Source organism: Triturus cristatus, chromosome 4_1 (genome assembly GCF_964204655.1).
Source record: "Triturus cristatus chromosome 4_1, aTriCri1.1, whole genome shotgun sequence".
NCBI classification, from domain to species: Eukaryota; Metazoa; Chordata; class Amphibia; order Caudata; family Salamandridae; genus Triturus; species Triturus cristatus.
In genome coordinates this window covers 653,755,037-653,779,429 of record NC_140585.1, presented here as the reverse complement: position 1 = coordinate 653,779,429, position 24,393 = coordinate 653,755,037, and the positions used below count along the sequence as shown (strand labels likewise).

Genomic DNA, 24,393 nt, shown 5'->3' with positions numbered 1-24,393 from the left:
CCTAGCCCTGCCAGTGAATAGAGTGAGGGGCTGAGCACATCAAGGGTGCTCCCCAACCAGCTGCGACTGGTTTTCCCCCTCACCCTGAACCCAGAACAAAGGGTTTGCCTGTATAAAAATGGGGCTGTGTCCCCACAGAAACTGTTCTCTGCCAGGATCTTACCTGAGGGGGGGCTGCTGCTGCTGCTGGACCAGAGGACCGCCACCTGGACTACCTCCCTGCCTGGAGGCCCAGTGAGCTGGCTCTGGGTCCAGCCTTGCCCCCACCCCTGCCCTGCTGCATGCAGGGAAGAACTTTGCTTGGATTCTGCCCAAAGCGCTGGGAGCGCTTTATTGCCCCTCTAAAAACACCAGGAAGTGATTTTCTTTCCCTCATAGCGCTGGGAGCGCTGGATGTGTTCCCCTAAGCGCCTGCAAGCGCTTTCCTGCTCCCCGAAGCGCCTGGGAGCGCTTTCAGTTGCCTTATAGCGCCAGGAGCGCTTTATGTGGGCCCCGAAGCGCCTGGGAGCGCTTTCACTGGCGTCATAGCGCTAGGAGCGCTTTATTCTTGAAAGCCGGTGCCCACCCGGCATTTGCCCCAGCTTCGTGGATCGTAAAGCCTCCTGGCAGGTGCCCACCCTGCCAGGGACATTGCAGTAACTGAAAGCGGGTGCCCACCCCGCGGGATAGTGTTTTATAATCGAGGGAGCCTACCCCTCTTGCTGCCCGAAAGTTGGAATCACCGTCGCGGCCCGGGCTTACCGGAAGTCAGGCGGGCTGGCGGGCGGGCCTCCGGGACGACCGGAACTGAGGAGAGGAGGGCGGGAGCCTACCCCGCCTCCTACGGAGCGACGCGGTCGCAGCCAAGTCGGAGGAGCCGGAGATCCAGGCGGGAGCCCATCCCGCGCTGGACCGTGAGGAAAGCGCGGCCGGAGCTCGTGTGGAGGGGGGCGCGAGGCACGTTATCGGTGCCTGCCCCCTCCGCGGTTCAGGAAAAGCCTGGGAAGCCTTCTTCCCCCCCCCCCCCCCCCCAGCGGAGAGAGAGACGACGCGGGAGTCCCCTGCAGACAGCCCGGTGAGTGTTTAAGAGGGCTGGGGGACTCCGCGCATGTGCTGGGGGTGCGGGGGCAGAATCAGAGCCCCGTGGCTCCAACGTGTACAGGGCATCCTGGTGCTCAGAGCGCCCAGAGCGCTCCAACGAACGGGGCCAATTTGTTCAGAGCCGTGAAGGCTCCATCGCACTGAAACATTGTGTTTCAGAGCCGGGTGAGGCTCTAACGTTACGGGGGTGATTTGAGTGGCGAGGGCCCCAGAGAGGGGGCCCCCACCTATCCCTGCCAGTGCTCGAGCGGCCCCGCCTGCCAGAGGGCCGCTCCAACGACGGGGCAGATATTTGTTCAGAGCCACGAAGGCTCAGGGGGCATTTCTTGGTTTAGAGCCTGCAAGGCTCGGGGGGCATTTCTTGTCGTAGAGCCCAGAGGGGCTCAGGAGGCCATAATTGTTCTAAGGGCCCAGAGGTGCCCAGGCCTCAGTCCCCACAGCTGCCCAGCACTTAGTGGGCAGCTGCCACGTTTAGCCCCCCCCCCCCTGACATTGGGACATAGGGCGTCCTAGCCCCGACAAGGCCAGTTGGCCTAGGGACTGCCACAGGTTGTGGCTAAAGTGAGTTTTTGCGCCATTGTACCTTTCCTGCACCTCTGAATGTGTTTATGCGTCATGTGCTTTGCTTTACACCTCTGAATGTTATGCATCATGTGTTTATGTGCTTAGACCCCTACAGGTACTGTGATACTTAGGTGGTTGTTTTCTCCCTAGTACAGGTGGTGCTAGTGAGGTCCTGATTCCCTGCGCAATATTTTCCTAAGGTGGTTAGGGTTGCGTAGGTGGTACTTTCTGGTTACCAGTAGTTACTGGTTGTGTGCTACCTTTGCTATTTTGTACTACAGTATTATTCCTATGTTCTAAAAAGTGCTAATTCCTGACAGTGGTCCAGGTGGCCCTGTCCCCTGTATATATAATCCCTTGTAAATTCTGCCCGTGCCTGTTGGCACATTGTAGAGTGTGTGTTTTTATCTAATGTGTTGTGTATAATACAAAGGCTATTTTTATAGAATACCTTGTGTGGAGTTTCCTTTGTGGTGGGCCTTGGGTGTTGTTGCTGGGTGCGCGCGCAAACGCTTTACACATCACCTCAGGGATAAGCCTGTCTGCTCGTGCCAAGCTACCAAGGGGGTGAGCAGGGGTTATCTTTGGTGTGTAACTTCCTTGCCCTGACTAGAGTGGTGGTTTCTGCCTGACTTTGGCGCAAGCCTTAGCCAACCAGAAATCCCATTTCTAACATTTCCCTAGGTGCCGGCAGGGCTAGGGTTCAAAATCTACAGCTAGTCACTTTGCCAAAAAAAGGGTCATTTTTCACTGCAAAACCACGTTGCGTTTTGCGCCGTTTCCTGTCGCGGGCACTAGGCCGACCCGCACAAGTGAGGTACCATTTTTCTCGTAGGACTTTGGGGAACGCGGGGTGGGTGGAAATTTGTGGATCCACGCAGATTCCAGAACTTTCCATCACAGAAATGTGGGGAAAATGTGTTTTTTTTGTCAATTTTTTACGTTTGCAAGGGATTCTGGGTAACAGACCATGGTGGGAGGCAGTCAAGTCACCCCATCCTGGATTCCCCTGGGTGTCTAGTTTTCAAAAATGGATAGGTTTGCTAGGTTTCCCTAGGTGCCGGCAGGGCTAGGGTTCAAAAACTACAGCTAGACTCTTCGCAAATAAAGTGTAAATTTTCAGTGTGAAAATGTGGTGTGTTCACCTTAGGTTTTGAGCCACTTCCTGTCGTGGGCACTATGCCTACCCACACAAGTGAGGTACCATTTTTATCGAGAGACTTAGGGTAGTTCAAATTTGTAAAGCAACTGTTATTACCTATTGATTTTTGATGCATTTCTCCCTTCCAAATGAAAGACATTGTGTAAAAAAAAAGTCATTTTGAAAAATGACCAATAATTGTCATGCAAATATGAGTATTCCCAATTTCGAAAATGTGCAAATATGCACTGTTTCTAAACTCTGTAATTTGTTCCCATTTCAGAAATACATAGGTGACTTTCATACCGATTTTTCCATGTATACATTTTCCCACAATAATTGCTATATACCCGGACCAAAAAAAAAAAACATTACAAAATGCTGCTCAGTTTTCTACTCTGGGTTCGTTGGGCTCTTGGTGAACCTACAAGTCCTATATGTCCCCACAACCAGGAAGGTCTACCGGATGTAACGGTACATTGCTTTCAAAGAGATGTCATAATTCGAAGAAGTTACAGGTGAAAACGTTGACTCAAAAGGCTGCTTTTTTTCAACAAATTTTTAATTTTTCCTATATTTACCTGTAAATTTCTATAAAGAAACCTTGATGGATCTACACAAATGACCCCTTGCTGAATTCAGAATTTTGTCTACTTTTCAAAAATGTATAGCTTTCCAGGATCCATTATTGTTTTTGTACCCATTTCTACCGTTAACTGGAAGGAGGTTGAAAGCACAAAAAATAGCAAAAATAGGGTATGTCCCAGAAAAATGCCAAAACTGTGTAAAAAATGTTGGTTTTCTAACAAAATTCTGTCATTCCCTAAAAGCTGGAGAAATGGTGATTTCAGCCCCACAAACCCTTTTTTGATACCATTTGCAGAGAAAAACCCAGAAGCTTTCATTTGCAGCCCGTTTTTCCCATTTTTCACAAAAAAAAAAAAAAATTGCTGTATTTTGACTAATTTCTGGGAACCCTCTAGGAGAATCCACAAACCCTGGGTACCTTTAGAATCCCCAAGATGTTGGAAGAAAAGGACGCAAATTTGGCGTGGATACCTAATGTGGTCAAAAAGTTACAGGGGCCTAAGCGCGCACTACCCCAAATAGCCCAAAAAAGGCTTAGCACAGGAGGGGAAAAGGCCTAGCAGCGAAGGGGTTAAGGTGCGTCAGTTTGTTTCCGACTGGTCTCGGGATTATGTTGACGCCCATCTTGTTAAAATTGGGGCTATGGTATTTCACCTTGTTGTTAAACCACTCTGAGATTACCCAGAACAATGTTCATCTTTCCACCCTGTGAGATAAACTGTGACCTCTGTGTGTTGTCCCGGGTTCTATTCCTGGGAGGCCCAACTCCTCGAGTTACCATTATTTTACTCGGGAGTCTATTCAAGCCCCCTACTTGAGAGATGAATCCTTCCAAACTTCAAGGACGCCTCGTCAGGGGTAGTAAACTCTAGAAATACAATTACAATATTTTCAAATAGGTTTCATCTGACTAAATTAAACGTTTGGAGGGGCATACAGTCTTTTGAATGTGGCTCGGGAGTGTGGGGGTGTTTAAGCTCTCCACTCGGCACTCAGAGCTTGCTTCACTCTCTTTCAAGGTCAGCCGAAGTTATCCCGGGCTTTTGGGTCAACAATTCAAACCGTGCCCCAGGTAAATTATATCCCATGTTTCACGCCATGCACTATGTACAGGAAAAAGACCAGCCCTCAGGCTTTGAAGACGATAAGAGGATGTGTTTTCCTGGCAGCCTGCCTCAATCTTTCACTTCACAGGGCATAATGACTACTCTGCTAAGTCAAACTTTAACAGATGTGCAGCTTAGCCTCCATCAGTGTTACTCGGCTACTGGGCTTCTCGAGGCTGCTGGACCGGAATCAGCCGAAAGGGAGTGAAGCAAGCTGAACTATTTACCATCAAAGGGGCGTTTTCCGAGCCCCTGATTGAAGACGTTCAGAAACAGTTCAGGTATATTTTGTAAGACTTGTAAAGATAAAAGAAAGACCTCAGTGATTGCTAACATTCATGCCGTGGTCGCTGTAGGTGTTTTTGCTGACATAGTAGGTCATTTTTCTACATTCTTTGCGTGGTGAAAACAAACGTACAAGTTTAATTATCGAAAAAACTTTGCATACCTCCTTCCATCTGTTGGCTTTCCACGAAGGACACCGCTCAGCCCTGCAGGTCCTATGGCTCGGGGGCCTTTCTAAGTGCCTGCAGTTTGCCTCATCTAACTTCACATTATCCTTCGAAGTGCAATACACGTCCCGAAGCTTTACACCTTTTCCACAAGTGACTGAACACTAGGAAAAAACAGCAGATTAAGAGAGTACGTCTTGGCGTTGTATACAATGTTAAAACATGGTACATGAAGGTCAATAAAGAACTGTGCACAGGACAAAACATTTTAAACAAATTCTAATTTCAAGGCACACATTTAAAAATGATACCTAATCGTTTTCCAAATAATGTCCGCTAAGACAAAATCAATGTTCTGTGACAACAAAAGAGAAAATATTTGATTGTTCAGAATGTAGTGTTACACTGATAAGGGTCTCATTACGTGTTCGGTAGTATTCCTACTCACACAATTTCTGGGGCCATCAGTAACTCCAAAAGGTGCAGAAATCATCTAATTATGGAATAGGAAGCATGAATCTGTGTTTTCTTACCAAATCCCACATGTTTTTGACTGATATTTCACTTGGGGACTTAGCTTACTTAAAGCAAACCAAATGCCTGATTTAGAGTTTAGCATGCACATTATTTTCTTTGGTATTTACAATAAGGCGGGCCGGATATCTACCATGTTTGTGATGGAGTAACACATATGCCAAACTTTAAATCAAGGCCAATGTTTTTTAATGAAATTCTTCCAATTTACGAAGTTACAGCAGATCTCTTTAGCCCAATGGGGATGGTAACTTCTCTTACTGTCCCATTGGGATTACCGCTGCATGAGTAACAAGGGTCTGAATGCTGACAGGAATTTTAAAAGAAAGGTTTTGGTAGATCTGGCCTAGGCATAATGTGGTAAAAAGGTCTGAATAATATTGTGTCAGAGTGGCGACCAACAGAGTAACATTAAGGAACCCAAGATTTTTCGCTCTCCAGTGGTAGTCGTAAGAGAAGAGGAATGATAAAATGCTGTGTTTGGGTTGGCTATCATTTCCCACACCTTGTGCTTAGTATAGTTGTCCTATTAAAACCCCCTCACTTGGCAATAACGGTGCCACTAATCAGTCTACATCCGCAGTTGTGAATGTTGCAGTCACATATGTTATAGGTTCATCATGTGCATGGTACATAAAAGAAGTCAGTCAGAATGCAAAGGTTTAAATAATATACCTGCCCCTAACACCCAGTTGTGCATAACTTGCTGAAAAGTATGAACTGTTTTACTTAAATGTTTGCAGTGAACACAAAAGGACACATTCCTTTAATCCCTTAAGTGTCTGGCCTTTCCCCCAGTACTTTGCCCTTTTTTTTGGTCGAGCATCAGCGTGCATGCGCTGACTGCAAGACCTCCTGTAAACACTCTACAGAGTGTAATTTCAGCTGCTGCCTGTTATTGGTTCATAACTCTATTGCTTTTGTTTACTGGCTCCTTGTTGGCCGGTGCTCCAGATACATCACTTCCCTTTGGAAGCCAGGAGCGCCGGCCTTCTACAGTTTCATTACACTGTAGACCTTTATGTAGTTATTCATGGACTACTTTTTTTTTTTTAAACAAACGCCCCATTCCGCGCTTTATCTTTAATGGTGGCACGCTACTTGCTTTATCTTTAATGGTGGCGTACTACTTTCTTTAGACTGGGCTCATCTAAACAAAGGTGCGCGACCGCTAGTAAAGTGAAAGCGCGGAATGGGGCGCTTTTATAAAAAAAAGCATTTGTTTGTCGACTTGAGAAACAAATGCTTTTATTTGTAAAAGAACACCATTCTGCGCTTTCACTTTAATAGCGGCTGAGCCCCTTTGTTCTGACGAGACCACCACCAGTACCACCACCAATACCACCAGTAACAGTACCACCAACAAAACCACCAGTACCACAACCAATACCACCACCACCAGTACCACCAGCACCACATCAAGTACCACCACCAGTACCATCACCACCAATACCACCACCACCAGTACCACCAGCACCATCGCCCGTACCACCACCAGTGCCACCACCACCACTACCACCACCAGTGCCACCACCACCAGTACCACCACCACCAGTACCATCACCAGTACCACCACCACCACCAGTACCACCACCACCACCAGTACCACCACCACCATCACCAGTACCACCACCACCACCAGTACCACCAGTACCACCAGTACCACCACCACCAGTACCAGTACCATGATTACCACCATTACCACCATCACTACCACCACCAATACCACCACCACCAGTAACAGTACCACCAGTACCAGTTCCACCAGTACCTCCAGTACCAGTACCACCACCACCAGTACCACCAGTACCAGTACCACCACCAATACAACTACCACTACCAGTACCACCACCACCAATACGACGACCACCAATACCACCACCAATACCACCACCACCACCTCAGGGTCTCTCACTCACAAGTAATAGCAGAGGCACTTTACGAGGCCAGAGCTGCAGCCAAGACCATCCCTCCCTTCCTCCATGCATGCCATAAAGCAAAGCCCACCCTGCACCAGGAGGTGAAACCAGGGCCCTACTACAGGTGGAGTGTTTATTAGGCCAAAGATAGCAATGACATTATGCAATGCCCCACTGCACACTCAGATCACGGAGTGGGCAGGAAATAGCCCCCCCTCCCGCTTTTCCTCCTGCGCCACAACAGTGTAATCACAGTGCGAAAGGTGATGGAGAGCTTTGTTTGTGTTTAAAGCTCGGATCATATGTAACTCTCACTTCACGCTTTGTGTCTGTGTAATTTACAACACTTACACATCTTCTTCACTGCACTATTTATCACTACTTTGAAGACGTCGCAGGCCGGTCTCTTCCTTTGATATTTACAATCTAACAAGAGGTCGGGGAGGCCCTTTGTTGCAATGCAATAGGTCTCGCATTTGCGAGAGTTTAAGCTATGTAGTATTGTAAATGACATTGCTTTTTATTTATGTTTTAAAACCCAAAACATAAATAAAAGGCATTGTCATTTACAATGGCAATAGCTTAAACTCGTGTCAATGCGAGACCTATTGCATTGCAAATGCTTGTTTATATTTGGGGCTGTTTGTGCTTTTTTCCTGCAAATGATATGAAGGCCAAACATCAATAAAAAAGTTTGATGTGCAGAGAACACCCAGTGTTATAAACTATTCTTTTTCCTGACAGATTTTGTTATTTACTAACTGGTGGTAAATATTTTGCAGTTTTTAACCTACTTGGAGTTTGAGGGGTGAAAGGTATGACACTGAAGAGTTAACTCAGAAAGCTACACAAATCTGAAAACTAGACACACTTCTGAATACATAAAGGGGTCATTTGTGTCAATAGCTCATGAATTTCCCAAAGAATCTAATCGTTAAATTAAAAAATAGTGAAATTAAAGAGGAAAAAACAGAAATAAGTGAAAAAGTTTTAATTTGTAATTTCAACCACGCTGGGGATTTTAATGATTTTCCATCATGTTCCGGCCATGCAGCAATTCATAAGGTACTATCTAATAAAATAAAAATGGGTTGAAGGAAAGCTATGTATTTTTTAAATCACCCAAGAATCTAACTTTAGGAATGGGAATGGCACCACTCTGAATGTGGTATTACCTATAATACGAGGGCTTTTTACATAAAAGGTTCTTTTGTGAACACAGACTTACATTTAGAAGTAAAAAATATTATGACATTGAATAGATATGAATAAACGTCCTACTATTCTGTATTAACACACTTATCCCAATAAAAACAGTACCCCGTGTGTGTGGACCGATCGCTTGTGACAGGAAAGGTACCTAAAATGCAACAAGGAAACATCAACATCTTTCTAATGGATTTCTGTAATGCTAGAAAGGTGAGAAGCTGCTGTTTTCTAAAAACAAGACAAAAGGCTGAGTCCAAGAAGGCGTGGTTTACATGGCTCCCACTTTGTTTTATTACCCAGTGTGCACTTCAAAATGCAGACTTTGGCTAAAATTGCTGAATTTCCTCAGGTTTCTGCAAGTAAACGTTAATGGATCTACCACCCAGTGTTCCCACACCTCCACTTATAAAATATGCACCTCTCTTCTGTGGATGGGACTGTTGGCCACGAAAGGAAAGTTCCAAAAATGCAACAAAAAAAATCAAGATTTTATCTATTGAATTTCAATCATTCTAGGGATGTGGGTAGCTGTAGAATTGGGACCTGGGGTCCGCTGGGTCCCAGGGAATCCTAGAAATCTCTGATGTTTCTGAAAACTAGGCTTCCAGCTGAATCAAGCATGGTTTGGCTTGTGGGGATTACACTACTTTGTTTTCACGCTGATACCCTGCAAACTTCAAATATTGGCTAAAGTCACGCAATTTTCTCATGTTTCTGTGATCAAATGTTCTGTAATCTGCGAGTGCTCGCCAGCCAGCATTCCCACACTTGTCCTACTAAGAAATAGCTAAGATTAGTAGAGTTCACAGGGTTACGGCTGACATTCGGCTGAAATGTTGCAGCCACCCCCATGGAAAGAGAAATGAAAATAGGTGTCATTACCATAAGCCGTAAGGCCCATCGGAGGAAACTGACAGGCCGATAGGGGATAATAGCCCTAGGCAGGCGGCGGCAAGTACCACGTGGCCCATAACAAACTGAGCTCAGAGGCCACAAATCCCTCGCTAACAAAATGATGGTTGGCAAAGGAGGGCACATCCCCAACCAGCCCAAATTAGACAAATTCTCAAGGCAGAAGAACTAAGAGGGAGTAAACAACCAGAAAGAACCAATCCAACTCAATCCCAAGCGGTGGCGGAACAAGGTGGCCTTACTCTACGTGACATAATGGTGGCCATCACCACAGTGCGCACCTCCCTTGAATCACTAATAGACTCAGTCTCAACAGAGGTCTCACTTATACGAGCAGACCTCTGAAAAATGGACACTAGAGTCAAAGAAGTTGAAGATACCACGCAATTGCTCGTAACAAGCACCTCTATACTTCAGAAACAAGTCCTTGAACTGCAAGCTACTAGTAAGCAACTTGTCGCACAGCTGGATGACTATGAAGGCAGGTTGAGGCGGAACAACATCAGAATTCTCGGAGTTCCAGAAAGGGAGGAGGGCCAGGCAGTATACCTATTTCTTGAATACCTGATTACAAAGTATTTAAAACCTCGGAATCTCTCCAACTACTTCTCAATTGAAAGAGCACTCAGAGTTCCATGAGGTCGGCCCAAACTCGGTGCGTCACCAAGACCGCTACTGACCCGGGTCTTTAACTTCAGAGACAGAGACAACATACAACAAACTGCCCACTGCGCTCCTCCATTCAAATATAAAAACAATACCATTACCTTCTTCCCAGACTTCACCCTGCAAATCATTAAACAAAGACGCAGCTTCCTGTAAGTTAAAAAGGCCCTTAGAGACAAAAACTTGAAATATGCCATGCTGTTTCCGACCAAGCTAAGGGTAGAAGCAGAGGGCAAAACTTGTTTTTTTGATGCAGCAGAGAAAGAGTGGGATTGGCTAGATAGATGGCGGAGAGTCGGAGAGAAAGGAGCCAATGATAGACGCAGGCGAAAAACATGAAAGCCACAGAAAAATACAGACCTCACTCTGGAAGAGGCGCAACCTGTAAATGGCAAAATCCAGGATAGCCCGGAAAGTATATAAAACCTGAGTGAATACTGTTTGGTAACTGTTCCTATAAAGACATCCAGGCCTTAAATAGTCTGATCAAACTACATTTGAGAATCACAAGATCTGCAATGGCTGTACCCCTGACAGCTGACCCCACAAGGCAGTCATTATCCAAGTATCGGCTCAGCAAAACACAAGCAACGATGAGAAGAAAATGGACTACAAACTGAAATGTATAGCAATGTGCCTTATCATTATACATAGTCGGGGGACTGCGGGTGGGATAGCTAGGACCACACTCATACCGATGAGGGGGAAGCTGACAGCACTCTGCAACATTGGGGGGGGCAGGAAGTTCACACACTGTCATGCAGGGTGGCAAAGTGGGGGGTTGTTATGTTTTTCTGAATAGTTATAGTAACGGTTGGGTTGATAAGGAATCACAACTAGATATCTCTCTTCATGAACCACAGATGGAGAAACACTTGAACACAAATCCGATATCAGTCAACTACAATGCTCCGACCAAACAAGCACCATAGCCAAGCAGCAGGTACTGCCCTTATGTGAAACACTAACCTGTGCTCACCCCAATAAGGACCATGATAAATCAAAGTAAACATTACGGGAAGACTGAGAAATCACTTAAATTGCTCTCCTGGAATGTCAATGGACTGGGAGATAAAATTAAAAAGGGAATAGTCATCCAATACCAAGAGACACCAGCTCGATGTGGTCCTCCTAAAAGAAACTCACTTAATTGGACACACATGCAACGCACTCAACAGATGGGGATATAAACTGGTCACACACTCTGGCTTCACTTCTGGGTCCAGAGGAACAGGCATGCTCCTACGCAACAGCTTCCGCTTCTTAGTAAACAAAACCCACATAGATAAACATGGCCGCTTTGCGGCCGTATCAGGCAGCTGGGAGGGCAGGGGTTTTAACATTGTGTCAGTGTATGTCCACTCAGCACTACATAAGACTGCACTAGCAGACATTAGCATGATCATAATAAACTTCCCGGCGGGAGGCATGATACTAGGAGGGGACTTAAATATGACGCTCTGTGATCAAAAGGACCGATTACCACCTAGAAGCACGCCTCACCCCAGATCTCACCTAAATGGTTTTTTGGTCGCATTTGGGATGGTAGACATATGGGGCAAAAATAATTCTCTCACACGGCAGTAAAAAATTCTACTCCTGGGGCCACAACAACCATTCTCGAATAGCCCACATCATTACATCGGCCGACCAGTTTCCAAACTTCAAAGAAATAACAAAGCTAGCAAGAGGTATTTCAGACCACTCCCAGATCTGGCTGCGCTACTCTCTGGGGACAGTACCTGAGCGCATATTAAAACTAGCCTCAGTGGGTCCACAGACAATTACTTTAAAGAAAATTTAGGATCTGTGAAATTTCCTCAGATACTCTGGGAGGCGTTTAAACTGTGAAAAAGGGACAAGCGCTCTCGTTAATAACAGGTCATAAAAAAGAAAAGAAGAAACAGCCAGAATAGCTTGAGAGAGAACTACTACACTGTGATTGCAACCTCACACTTACCCCAGACGACTTAAGCAAATACACACTCGAGGTTATTAGACAAGAATACACCACTCTGGCCTGAGAGATGGCCAGAGCTCAACACCTCACTACGAAACACAACATTTATGAACACGGGCACAAGGCCGGGAAACTCCTCGCATGGCTAGACCAGCAGGAAAAAGCAGGCCACTGGGTAAGCACACTAACAATAGATAGCTCAACAATATCTGACGCTCGGGAAATAGCAGAGGCCTTCGCTGCCCATTTCATGAACCTAAATTCCCCTACTGCACCAGCTACAGCTGAAGAGACCGAAGACTTCTTAGCTGACCTCCCCATGCCAATGCTCTCTAGCAGAGGAGCGGCAACAACTTGATGCCGACCACACTGACGACAAAATTAAAACAGCAATCCGGAGTATACAATCAGGGAAAGCGATGGGGCCTAATGCCCTACCAATAGAATTCTATAAGTTAACAGCCACTAAAATAACCCCATATCTACGGCAAATGTACCTAGAAAGTAAGCAACAGGGCATCCCACCCAGCGACCAGAGACTAGCGTACATAGTAGTCATACATTAAAATACTTAAGCCAGCAGAAAACACGAGCTCCTACTGTCCCATTTCACTGCTCCTCACAGAGGTTAAAATTCTGGCAAAAATACTCGCAATGTTGTTGCTCCAGGTTGTGACCAGACTAGTACACCCAGACTCAACATGGCCCTCAATTTGCGACATCTTCACGGGGTGATGGGGGGAAGGGACACGATTAAAGAAGATGCAGTAATATTGTCCTTGGACGCCCGCATGGCCTTCGATATCATCGAATGGCCCTATATGTTGGCGGTGTTAGAACGAATTGGAATTGGGCCCCAGTTTATGGCCTGGATCCGCCTGTTATGTGCATGTCTACTTGTGCAAGTGGTTGTCAATGGTCATATATCCCAAAAGTCTTCTCTCCGGAGTGGGACAAGACAGGGATGCCCCTTGTCACCCATTTTATTTGCCATTGTCCTAGAGTCTCTAGCAACCTGGATACGTGGGGATCCATTGATCCGTGGTTTGAAATCGATGGAGGGATGGGAAGACAGAGTCTCCCTGTATGCCGACGATGGTCTAGTTTACGCGGCATCACCACGGGCTTCAATCAATAAAATACTCCAAAATTGCACCAACTTTGGGAAGTATTCAGGATACTCCAAAAACTTGTAAAAATCCACCATATACATATTAAGGGGCCCTCCCCCAACCCTGCCCCCAAACTGTGAAGCAACAGTAGTGACTGAGGGCTTCCGATATTTAGGGATATTTGTAGTGGCCGACACTGACCTCTTCTATGCTCACAATCTCATGGGTCCGATTAACACGTTTGCAAGATGACGTGCACCACTAAAGATCCCTGCCCCTGTCCCTGCTTGGCCGAGCGACCCTCTTCAAAATGATGGCTCTACCTAGGTTCCTCTATACCCTACAAAATACTCCATACAAGGTCCCAGAGACCTACTTCAACATGATAGAAGGCGAAATTAGGACATTACTATGGGATTGTCAGCCACCACGGATAGCGGTTCACAAATTGACACGGGTATGGTATGATGGTGAAATAGCCCTGCTAGATGTGATCGCATACTATTGGGTGGCCCAGCTAATGGTCACAGATCATTGGATACACCACCCACACGGTTGATGGATAGATGGATCATTGGTCCAAGGGGATACAAAATCTCCTTATATACTAATCCTAACCACAAACATCTGACAGCCCCGACGGAGCAGACAATCTCCTAAAACCTGCCAGAGGCCACCCCGCTAGAGGACCGACTGCTTACAGATCACATGACTCGGAGAGCCATCTCCATGACATATCATAAAATAATCAACAACCTCCCTGATCCACTTACACAACTCTACTCACAGTGGCAGACAGACTTAGGAGACCTTGAGGAAGATGAGTGGCGACAAGCGTTGTCCTCCCCACGGGAAGTAACTATAACATCTCGACTTAGATTGATACAGCTCAAAGTACTTCACAGAATGTATTATTCCTGTGTAACTATGGTGAAAATACAGAAAAAGGTAAATGCACTATGTAACAGGAATTGTACCCAGGTGGGTACATACTACCACATAATATGGGAATGCCCAATAATCCAACAGTACTGGGAGGCGGTAACGTCACAGCTACAACAGGTTAGTGGAAAGGAACTGTAACTCCAGCCGAGGCTATGCCTCCTCAATATATAGGAGGCAACAGACTTGACCCGCACAGATCAAACATGGGCAACTCTGGGGATGGCAATAGCAATGTGCCTGTAGTTGGGGAGTACAGGAGGCACCATCAGTTGAGGAATGGAAGCAAGAAATGGACTGGTGCATGCTGGCTGAAAAAACGGTCTTCGTAAATAGGGGATGCCCCCGGAAGTGGGATCGAAAGTGGGGAAACTGGAATGCTCATAGGGGATTTATGTGTACTTCTCCTTCACTACAAAGAAATGGACTTGAAGGGCGGAGGGATACGCTAGATGTAAATGTCGATAGAATTTAATGGGTGCAAGTGTCCGGTACTGTCAGCAATAATATTTCGAACACCAACTTTATCACTATCTCACAGAATGTGAAAAACTGTGATTGTTGTGTGATTCCAACTTCAATAAAAAGATATTTAAAAAAAGAAATATCTGTCATTAGGCATATTTGTGATGGTTGCAGGGCATTCTAGGTAACAAAACAAGCTGAGATCCATGCAAGCAATGCTTTAGTATTTTAGTAATATTTTGACATTTTCAGGGCATTCTGGGTAAGAATAGGTGCAGGTATCAATGCAAGCCACGTCACCTTGAATTCTTCTGGATATCTTTTTTTCAGAAATGCCCAAGATCGATTGAGTTCCCTGGACACTGGACAACCCAAGGCCAAACTATTTCCACCATGCCGCGCGGAGATATAAACAAAACTGGGTGTCTTTAGGCATATATGGTGTCTAGAGTTCTCTCAGACTGTAAAGGAAGCTCTTCTCTTGAGGCCAGATTTTGGGTCTATAAAAGGGAATCCCACTGCTGTGAACACCAGAAGAAATTCCTGCTGTTAGTGCCCGGACATACTTCTGTTTTTAAGAAGGTGGTAATAGAAGATGTTGTTCTTGAAATTCCTATGCGTGGCTCTGGAGAGCACCTTTTTCTTCCCTATGTTGTTTTCCTTTTTCAGTTTTGAAAATGACCATATTTTACATTTTATTCCCCCAGATATTGGCCTTCTTTACCTGAACCCATTTTTGTTGATCATGGGGCTTTGGGCACTTTACTCATGTGCTAAAGTACTTGTGCTGTCCCTATTAAACATGATAAAATTGTCCAACATTTAATTGCCACATTTAATCTACTTATACGTCCCTAGTGTAGGGAACTACATGTACCTGGGGCCTATAAATTAAATGCTAAACGTGGTCTGCAGCACTCAGTCTGCCACCACCCTAAGTAGCACTGTAAAACATGTCTCCCGGGTATGCCCTTGCAGCCTGTGTGGGCAGTATTAAACTGCCATTCCGACTTGGCAAAATAAACCTTCTTCCTGAACCTTAGATTTTAATAATTGTAAGTCACCCCTATGGTAGGCCCTAAAAGCCCATAAAGCAGGGTGCATGATATTTAAAAAGGAGGACATGTATACTTAAAATTTTACATGTCCTGGCAGTGAAAACCTACAAAGTCGTTTTTCACTGTGGCAAGGCTGGCTCTCTCACAGGAAAATATTGGGTTACATTATAACAATTTATAACGCTTAACTTCAGCTTAGGAGTAGCTAGAACCATGAATCAAGGACTCATTTTAATAGTAATTTAAAATCCAATTTAATAGTCATCAGATTTTATATTACTCTTTTAGAAAGTTGTCATTTCTGTGCGTAAGCCAAATGTGCCTTTATGCAAGTGTTCAGTATCACCTGCCTATTAACAGTTTTCCTGTGGTGTTATGTGCATTGCTCTCAGAAAGTGGACAAAATGGGTTGGGGCTGTGCTCAGACCCTTCCTCAGCTTCAAATTTTTCCTACCCTGTTGAGATGAAGCTCACAACTAGTCTTGCCTCACTTTGTCTTCCTAGTCACCTTGACTCCAAACCCAGTAGGTGAAGGAGCTGCCCCAGAACTGGTTTGGAGTGACCACAAGGGCGTGTTTGCCTATTATCGTAACCACACCACTGGGTGGGCACAGGGAACTCTGACCAGGGGAAGAAGGGTTCTGCCATGTTGGATTTAGGTAGAGAAGGACACATAGGAAGTGCTGTAAAAGTGGGTACGGTCACCCCTGGGAATGTTTACCTCATTGGTTAGGGAGTGGCAAGGAGTTTTCCCCCACCCACAGGCTACACTGGGCATAAAGTAGCATCCCCATTACCCCTCTCAGAAGAACCCAAAGGAAAACTGGACCTGTTTGTCTTTAACCTAGGACCCCAGAAGTGACTTTAAGGGTCAGTTGGTTGAGCTCCTGTTTGAGCTACAGGGACACAACAAGCTTCCAGAAGCCTTTTCTGTAACTTCTCACAACTGATGAATTCTAACTTGAACTGCCCTGGACCCTGTTACTGGCCTCTGCTGTAGTGAGTCTTAACTCTCAAAGAATTGTCCCTGGGGTCCTGGACCCTTGGCTGAAACCTGGAACTTATAAACCCTTTGGCAACTTTTTGCTCTGAGAACGGACAGTGGACTAGGACCAGCATACCAAGCCAATCCAACAAAGGTGCATCGCTGCTACACCAAAGATTTAGGTAGCTCTTGCTACATTCTCCTTAGCAGCAAATTTGATCCAGCCGGACCTCGCGGAGAAGGTATTCAGTCTCATGGAGGCCACTTCAACAACACCTTGGCCCAATTAGAAGAATCAGAGCTTCAAAAAAGTAATTAAGTCTCAAGGTAGAAATCTTTCTAAAAGGACTTTCCCTGGGTGCGGTACTCAAATTCTATCTGTTCGAAGCTGTCCCGCTACAATTCATCAACATAATCATGATCTCGTTCAGGGGCTATCCAAAGAAGTGGAGCTCTCTTCGGCCACCGCCTGCTGCCTTGCCCTGCTGAGGATTTGTGACTTCCATTCCAGAGACTAAGTCAGGAGGTAAAACTTTTCACCAGGACAAACCTGATCCCTGTATCTGAGCGTGCTCCATCGCGGATTGCCTTAACATTTGACTCAGTCCCTGTCAAGTGCAACCAGATTACCACGGTTGGCGCTTGACTCTTTTTGGAGCTATTTTGAACCTTAAATTTTAGAAATTCATAACTCCGGTTCTACTTATTGAATTTTTCTCATTTTGGCTTAATTGGATTTATGAAAATGTACTATATTTTTCCTAATTTGGTTTTGGATTTTTCTTGTTTTATGATCTCGCTTTATTTCTGATTGAGTACTGCATAAATACTTTCCACATTGCCTCTAACTTAAGGTTGACTGCTTCTGTATCAAGCTACTGGAAGGTTAAGCCCAAGTAAATTTAGTCACTTTTGGGACTCACCCTGACAAGGATTGTGATTATTTGAGGTGGGTTCTCATCCCCCTCAACTAATACTGAAATTTCTTATATTCAGTCTCTCTCAGTTTTTTGTTTTGTCCCCATTTACCCCAATAATCATGTGAGCTTCTCTATTAAAAAAACAACAGCCTAAGATCTATGGGTGAAGTTCAGACACCATACTCAAATGCTCCCCTCTTTGCAAAAGTAGCTATTGTCCAACTTAGCCTTGCTTTTGTGAGACTGATGGTTGTGGTAGATTGGTTTAAAGTAAAGGCGAAAGCTTTTTTGACTATCTCATTCAGGGAGAGAGGCCTACTTGCCTTCTCCACCAAAAAGGCTCTACTGGTCTCCCTGAAAAGGGTCTTTCACTTTAACTCATGTGGGATACGTGTTTGAGTGAAATGACTTTGACCGTGTTTGTAAGACTGCCCCATGGAATGCGTCTTAGATTTTAGGCATGGGCAAGCAGAAAAAGTTATGCTGTCCAGATCACTGGGGCCCTGGCTACTCTCTCTATGTGCATTCCTTTCTCCCAATGTAGTGCTGTTAGGCCTGTGGGTGGGGTTATAGTCTTTTCCTTTGGAAACCTTTCAGCAAGGACTCTGCTAGACCACTGTCAGCTCCTCTGCTTCTTTCTGTAGCAGCCGTATGTGGTCAGCTGTCTGGGAGCAATCAACATCTGTACTATGGATTGATATGTGAAAAACTGTGATTGTTGTGTGATTCCAACTTCAATAAAAATATATTTTAAAAAAGAAATATCTGTCATTAGGCATATTTGTGATGGTTGCAGGGCATTCCTGGCCCCTTCTCTCCATAGCTCTTATCTGCACGGGCCGCTGCTGATTGTTCATAAACTCCAAAGTTGAGGCAAACCGAAGCGCTTAGCTGACATGTGTTTGCGGACACGTGAGGTCAGATCTCTCACTACAAAGGAGCTACAGAATCCTGTTTCTATATACAGATTCTTATGTTAAATGTTGTGTTTTGTCATAGATGTTTTACATTATATTTACAAAGTAAAGTACTGAGTGAAGTTGTAAACTTATGTAGGAATATTACTGTTATTCGCTATGTTCTGCGTGTTTAACCACCATCACTTCCTAGAGTAAAGCCTAGGGCTGCTCTGCCCTGCTATCCTGAGAGTTGAATGCTCAAGAACAGTACTTGGTAATCTCGGTTGGGGCCCAATAGTACAGTGGACCCAGGACACCAGGGTTATACAACTCCACTTGTCACAACTGAATTTCAGAAACCTATGATTGCCACCAAAGTAAGTCTAAAAGTAAATGAAATCTTCAAGTATAACCATGGTTCAGTCCTGACCAGTAACAATGGTATCTCTAGGTTGGATTTCATCTGACAGGCACCGCAAACTCTGTCCATTATCTTAGCATAGGGCACCTGATCATAATCATTCGATACATTCACAACCCCTGTGAATGAAAACAGACTGATCACAGGATCAAAAGAAGGGGCAAACTCTGCAACCCTGTGGAGTGGGGAAGGTAATTTGATGTCAAGCAAGAGGTTTCTTTGGTGCTCTCATGGAGCAAATACCTCGACAAAATGGTTTCTGTGGACTCTGAAACAGGTGTGGCACTAAGAATAATGCGGAAACCTCAGAAACAAGCACATGTGCAGTGATCAGGGGAGCAAGGACGCCAGGCCACACAGTATTCAACACAGAGAAATTACCAATAAAATCCAGTCACAAAAACTATATTGCAAAGTATGAAAGTTCTACAGCAAAAAGTGAATTGACAGCACATTGATATATGCATTATTTGTGCTGTAGAACACTGGTGAATTTTATTGGTACATCACATCTTAAACACAGCAGCATGGAGGACGTCTGATGTTGAGTCATTTGATGTTGATGTCATGGATCAATTTTTATTTAACTTGCATTTATTTATATTTACATGTCTAGCTATCTGGGCAACTTTGGTAGTTGTTGTGGAGGGGCTGCACTAAGGGCCACATGTACCAAAAATCCATTTGCATTCCCTAAATAACAAATTTTAGATAATCGCAATTTAAGGAATGCAAAATGGTATGTATGAAAATTGCAATTACCTAAAAGCGGTTCCCACAGAGTCGCAATCGCAATTAGGTAATCGTTATTAGATAATACTACTCCATTCGTTCCTATGGTCCTAAATGCCCGTAGGTGCGAGTGGTTTTGCATTACCTAGTTTATGAATACCTAACTGGTAATCGGAAATTAGGTAATGCAAATCCAATGGTTTCCAGGGGCCTAAGGCCCCTCTGAAGCACCCCCCCCCCCCAAAAACAAATTTGCAGATGTAAAGCGGGTATATAGCACTTTGATGAATCCATTTTTTGTGCATTTTCAAAATTTGCACATTGGTTACAATTGACTTAGAGTAGATTATATTAGCATTTCCTAAATGCGCAGTTTGCAGTTAGAAAATGCTTGGTACATGTGGTTAGAGAATCACAAATTGTAGTCGCAATTTTAGGTAATCGCAAAAAAATGTGCACTGCCAAAGCCTTTTACACATCTTGGAAAGGCTATTTTGCATTCCCAAACTGTCAAATTTAGCGATATGCACCGTTTGGGAATGCAAAATAGCTCGATACTTATGGCCCTCAATCTTAATGGTAACCCATGGGGTGGATGCTATCTAATATCAGTTTATTTGATCGATGAAATAGGTAAAACAGGTCGTTTGGGAATATTATGACACCAGCTAATTATTGTGGATGATACTGGTATCCCTCACGAACAAGTTTACACCCTATTCACCCGTTCAGACCCTCTCTCACTATTCCTGTCTTCCTTGACATGACGCTCTGTCTTCCTATGCAATGTAGGGAGGGAGGTGACTGGCAGTGCAGTAATCACTGTTAGTTAAAGAAAGCGTTCCCCCATTCATGCTAAATTAATACCTTTTGTGAATTTTCACTGGACATTGATAGTAAATATTTTATATTCTTCAAACAAAAATAATAAAACACTGTTTTTTAAAGAAAGGGTATGCAAAAGAACAACATTTGGGTTGCAGTTTGTTACACTTTACTGTGCTCCCCCGTTTCTTCATTCTATTCGATATTGTACTTTATATTGTATAAAATATCAAAGTTATCCATACAAGGCATGGTGTAAAGCACTTATTTTTATTTGAACACATCCTCTCATTTTTGTGAAGCATGTAATGCCTGCAATGTCTTACAAACATGGCAATTACGGAAGTATTTCAAAGACACGGTTTGATGTCAGAATGGCAGAAAGATCAAAGTCTTCACCTGATAATGTCTACACTTGAAAAGCGCAGACATCCGAAAGGTCTTGACAAGCGATAATGGTCTTCAGGCACGCAGGGGGGGGCGGCGCTGCAGGTAAGAGAGTGTGTGTCAGGGGGAGGACGCGGACCTCTCACTCCCGCCTTTGCTTGAAAACAGCTGCGGCCGTTGTCAGCGGAGCGGTAACTCCTCTACCGATGCTTTGCAACAGATCACATCCATATGGCGGCAGCCACTCCCTCCCCGGTGCCTCATCTTCCAGGCTCTGCTAGTTCAAAGCCGCAGCACCTTCGGGCGAGCCAGGCACAGCAGCGCTGGATCTCGCAGAACCGTCGGTGGTTGGAACAGAGGCGGGGCAGAGCAGGCGCTCAGGGAGGCTCCCGCGGGTAGAGGAAAAGTACAGCACCGTTGGCTCCCACAGAGGCTGGAACAGAGGCACGGCACTGCTGGCTCTCACAGAGGCTTCAGAGGCTGGAACAGAGGCACGGCACTGCTGGCTCTCACAGAGGCTTCAGAGGCTGGAACAGAGGCACGGCACTGCTGGCTCTCACAGAGGCTTCAAAGGGTGGAACAGATGCACGGCACTGCTGGCTCTCACAGAGGCTTCAAAGGGTGGAACAGATGCACGGCACTGCTGGCTCTCACAGAGGCTTCAAAGCGTGGAACAGAGGCACGGCACTGCTGGCTCTCACAGAGGCTTCAGAGGGTGGAACAGAGGCACGCCACTGCTGGCTCTCACAGAGGCTTCAGAGGGTGGAACAGATGCACGGCACTGCTGGCTCTCACAGAGGCTTCAAAGGGTGGAACAGATGCACGGCACTGCTGGCTCTCACAGAGGCTTCAGAGGGTGGAACAGAGGCACGCCACTGCTGGCTCTCACAGAGGCTTCAGAGGGTGGAACAGAGGCACGGCACTGCTGGCTCTCACAGAGGCTTCAGAGGGTGGAACAGATGCACGGCACTGCTGGCTCTCACAGAGGCTTCAGAGGGTGGAACAGATGCACGGCACTGCTGGCTCTCACAGAGGCTTCAGAGGGTGGAACAGAAGCACAGCACTGCTGGCTCTCACAGAGGCTGCAAAGGGTGGAACAGATGCACGGCACTGCTGGCTCTCACAGAGGGTGGAACAGAAGCACGGCACTGCTGGCTCTGGCTCTCACAGAGGGTGGAACAGAAGCACGCCACTGCTGGCTCTCACAGAGGGTGGAACAGAAGCATGGCCCTGCTGGCTCTCACAGAGGCTTCGGAGGGTGGAACAGAGGCACGGCACTGCTGGCTCTCACAGAGGGTGTAACAAGCACGGCACTGCTGGCTCTCACAGAGGGTGTAACAGAAGCACGGCACTGCTGGCTCTCACAGTGAGTGTAAAAAAAGCACTGCACTGCTGGCTCTCACAGAGGGTGTAAGAGAAGCACAGCACTACTGGCTCTCACAGAGGGTGTAACAAGCATGGCACTGCTGGCTCTCACAGAGGATGTAAGAGAAGCACAACACTGCTGGCTCTCATAGAGGGTGTAAGAGAAGCACAGCACTACTGGCTCTCACAGAGGGTGTAACAAGCATGGCACTGCTGGCTCTCACAGAGGATGTAAGAGAAGCACAGCACTGCTGGCTCTCAAAGAGGGTGGAACAGAAGCACGGCACTGCTGGCTCTCACAGAGGATTCAGAGGGTGGAACTAAAACACAGCACTGCTGCCTCGCAGCGGATTCAGAGGGTGGAAGAAAGGCACAGCACAGCCGGCTCTCACAGAGGATTCAGGGGTGGAAGAAAGGAACGGCACTGCTGGAACTCAGAGGCTTCAGAGGGTGGAACAGAGGCAGGGCACCGCTGGCTCTCGCAGAGGCTTCAATACTTCGAACAGAAGTGATGCAGCGTTTGCATGGCCCTGTTGACTCTCTCGGAGGCTTCGGAGGCTGGAACAGAAGCTTGCACTGTTGGCTCTCACAGAGGCTTGAACTAAGGCACTACACCCCTACCTCGCAGAGGCTGCAAATGCTGCAGTGGATGGAGCAGGTGGACAACACTGCTGGCTCTCACAGAGGCCTCAGTGACTGGAACAGAAGCAGGGCACTGCCGCCTCTCACACTCTTCAACCCTTCAGAGGTTGGAACAGGCGCACAGCGCTGCTGGCTCCCACAGAGACATTAGCGCTTCAGAGGATGGAGCAGATCAGCAACGAATCTGAAGAAATGAAGTGAGGCTGAGGTGGATTTACCAGCTACCACAATGTAAGTTTGCAGCATGCACTGCGGATGCACTTTGTAAATGAAACTGATTTGTAAAAGAGAGAGGGAAGGAAGGAGACATGCATTAGAACCATTAAATGATGCCACGTACCGAGATTACCACATGCTCTGGTATATCTTGAAGAAGCTTCACCCTATTCACAACGTTAGCCACTCTTTCCACTATAAGCGCACATGCAGCAGTTAATGCTTTTACCCATTCTACAATTCACAAACACTTTGAAACAGAGCGCTTAACCCCTTCCATGCGGGGCGGATTCCCCCGCTGTGCTGAGCGCTGCTTGCGCGGGCGTGGTCATGACGGAACGGTTCCGTCATGAGCACAGCTCAACCGACGCTCATGACGGAACCGTTCCGTCATGAGCGTCGAAGGGCTTAAATCTGCAAGCAGTTTGAATGTTTTTTTTAAATTTTTTTACAAAGGTTAAAGTTTTTTCCACTGCAATTTCTTTCTTCGAATACTCTTTAAAAGATCACTTACACATGGACCAATCATGTTGTCTTACAACTATTACGTTTATTTTCCAATGAGAAGTTGAACGAATTACATTCTTATTTCATTATGAAATCATATGTATATTCACTGAAAAAAAATCAAAAGATTCAGAGACATTCTAGTTAGGCTCGGATTTCACATGCACAAAACCATAGAAATTCAGCAGTTATAGTTAACTGGGCAAACTATAACTTAAGCCCCCGCAATGCACTGCTTATGACCTCCCACATTACACCACTCATGACATGGTCAGTGGCATCACTGATGAGATCACTCATGACATCTCAAATGACGTCACTGATGAGATACAGTGAGTGTATTTCGTAATTGTTTCTGAGACTTAAAGATAGATACGAAGCTACTGCATACGTTTAATTAGTATTCTTTCTGTACTACTAATTTATTTATTTATTTATTTACTCACTTGTATTGCGCAAAAACGAATCATCCCCAAGGGGATCTCTCGGCGCATGGGAGAGGAACACTCAGTAATTAAAAAAGAAACCGGATGCTCAAAATAACCAAGTTTTAAGAAGCTTCCTAAAGCTGCAGTGATTCGTACAAGCACAAAGCTCATCTGGCAGGGAGTTCCAATGTGTAGGAGCAAGATAGGAGAAAGCTCTACCTCCCATCCTGACCTTCCTGATTCTTGGGACACAAAGCAGATTTTTGTTGCCTGATCTGAGCAGTCGCGTGGGATGGTACCACTTGAGCTTCTCGGCCAGGTAGGAGGGACCCAGACCATAAAGAGACTTATGGACCAG

The 24,393-nt window shown here is 45.7% G+C and overlaps 1 protein-coding gene across 3 annotated transcripts in view; it reads right to left on the bottom strand.

Annotated features, from left to right (window-relative positions):
• ADAMTS20 (ADAM metallopeptidase with thrombospondin type 1 motif 20) overlaps nucleotides 1–24,393 on the bottom strand; it is a 1,386,529-nt gene that overhangs the window by 281,227 nt on the left and 1,080,909 nt on the right. For all 3 annotated transcript variants that reach the window (XM_085653052.1, XM_085653051.1, XM_085653053.1), the window contains one exon: nucleotides 4,928–5,095. In XM_085653052.1, coding sequence (XP_085509178.1) covers nucleotides 4,928–5,095 — 168 coding nt within the window. The remainder of the gene's footprint in view (nucleotides 1–4,927; nucleotides 5,096–24,393) is intronic.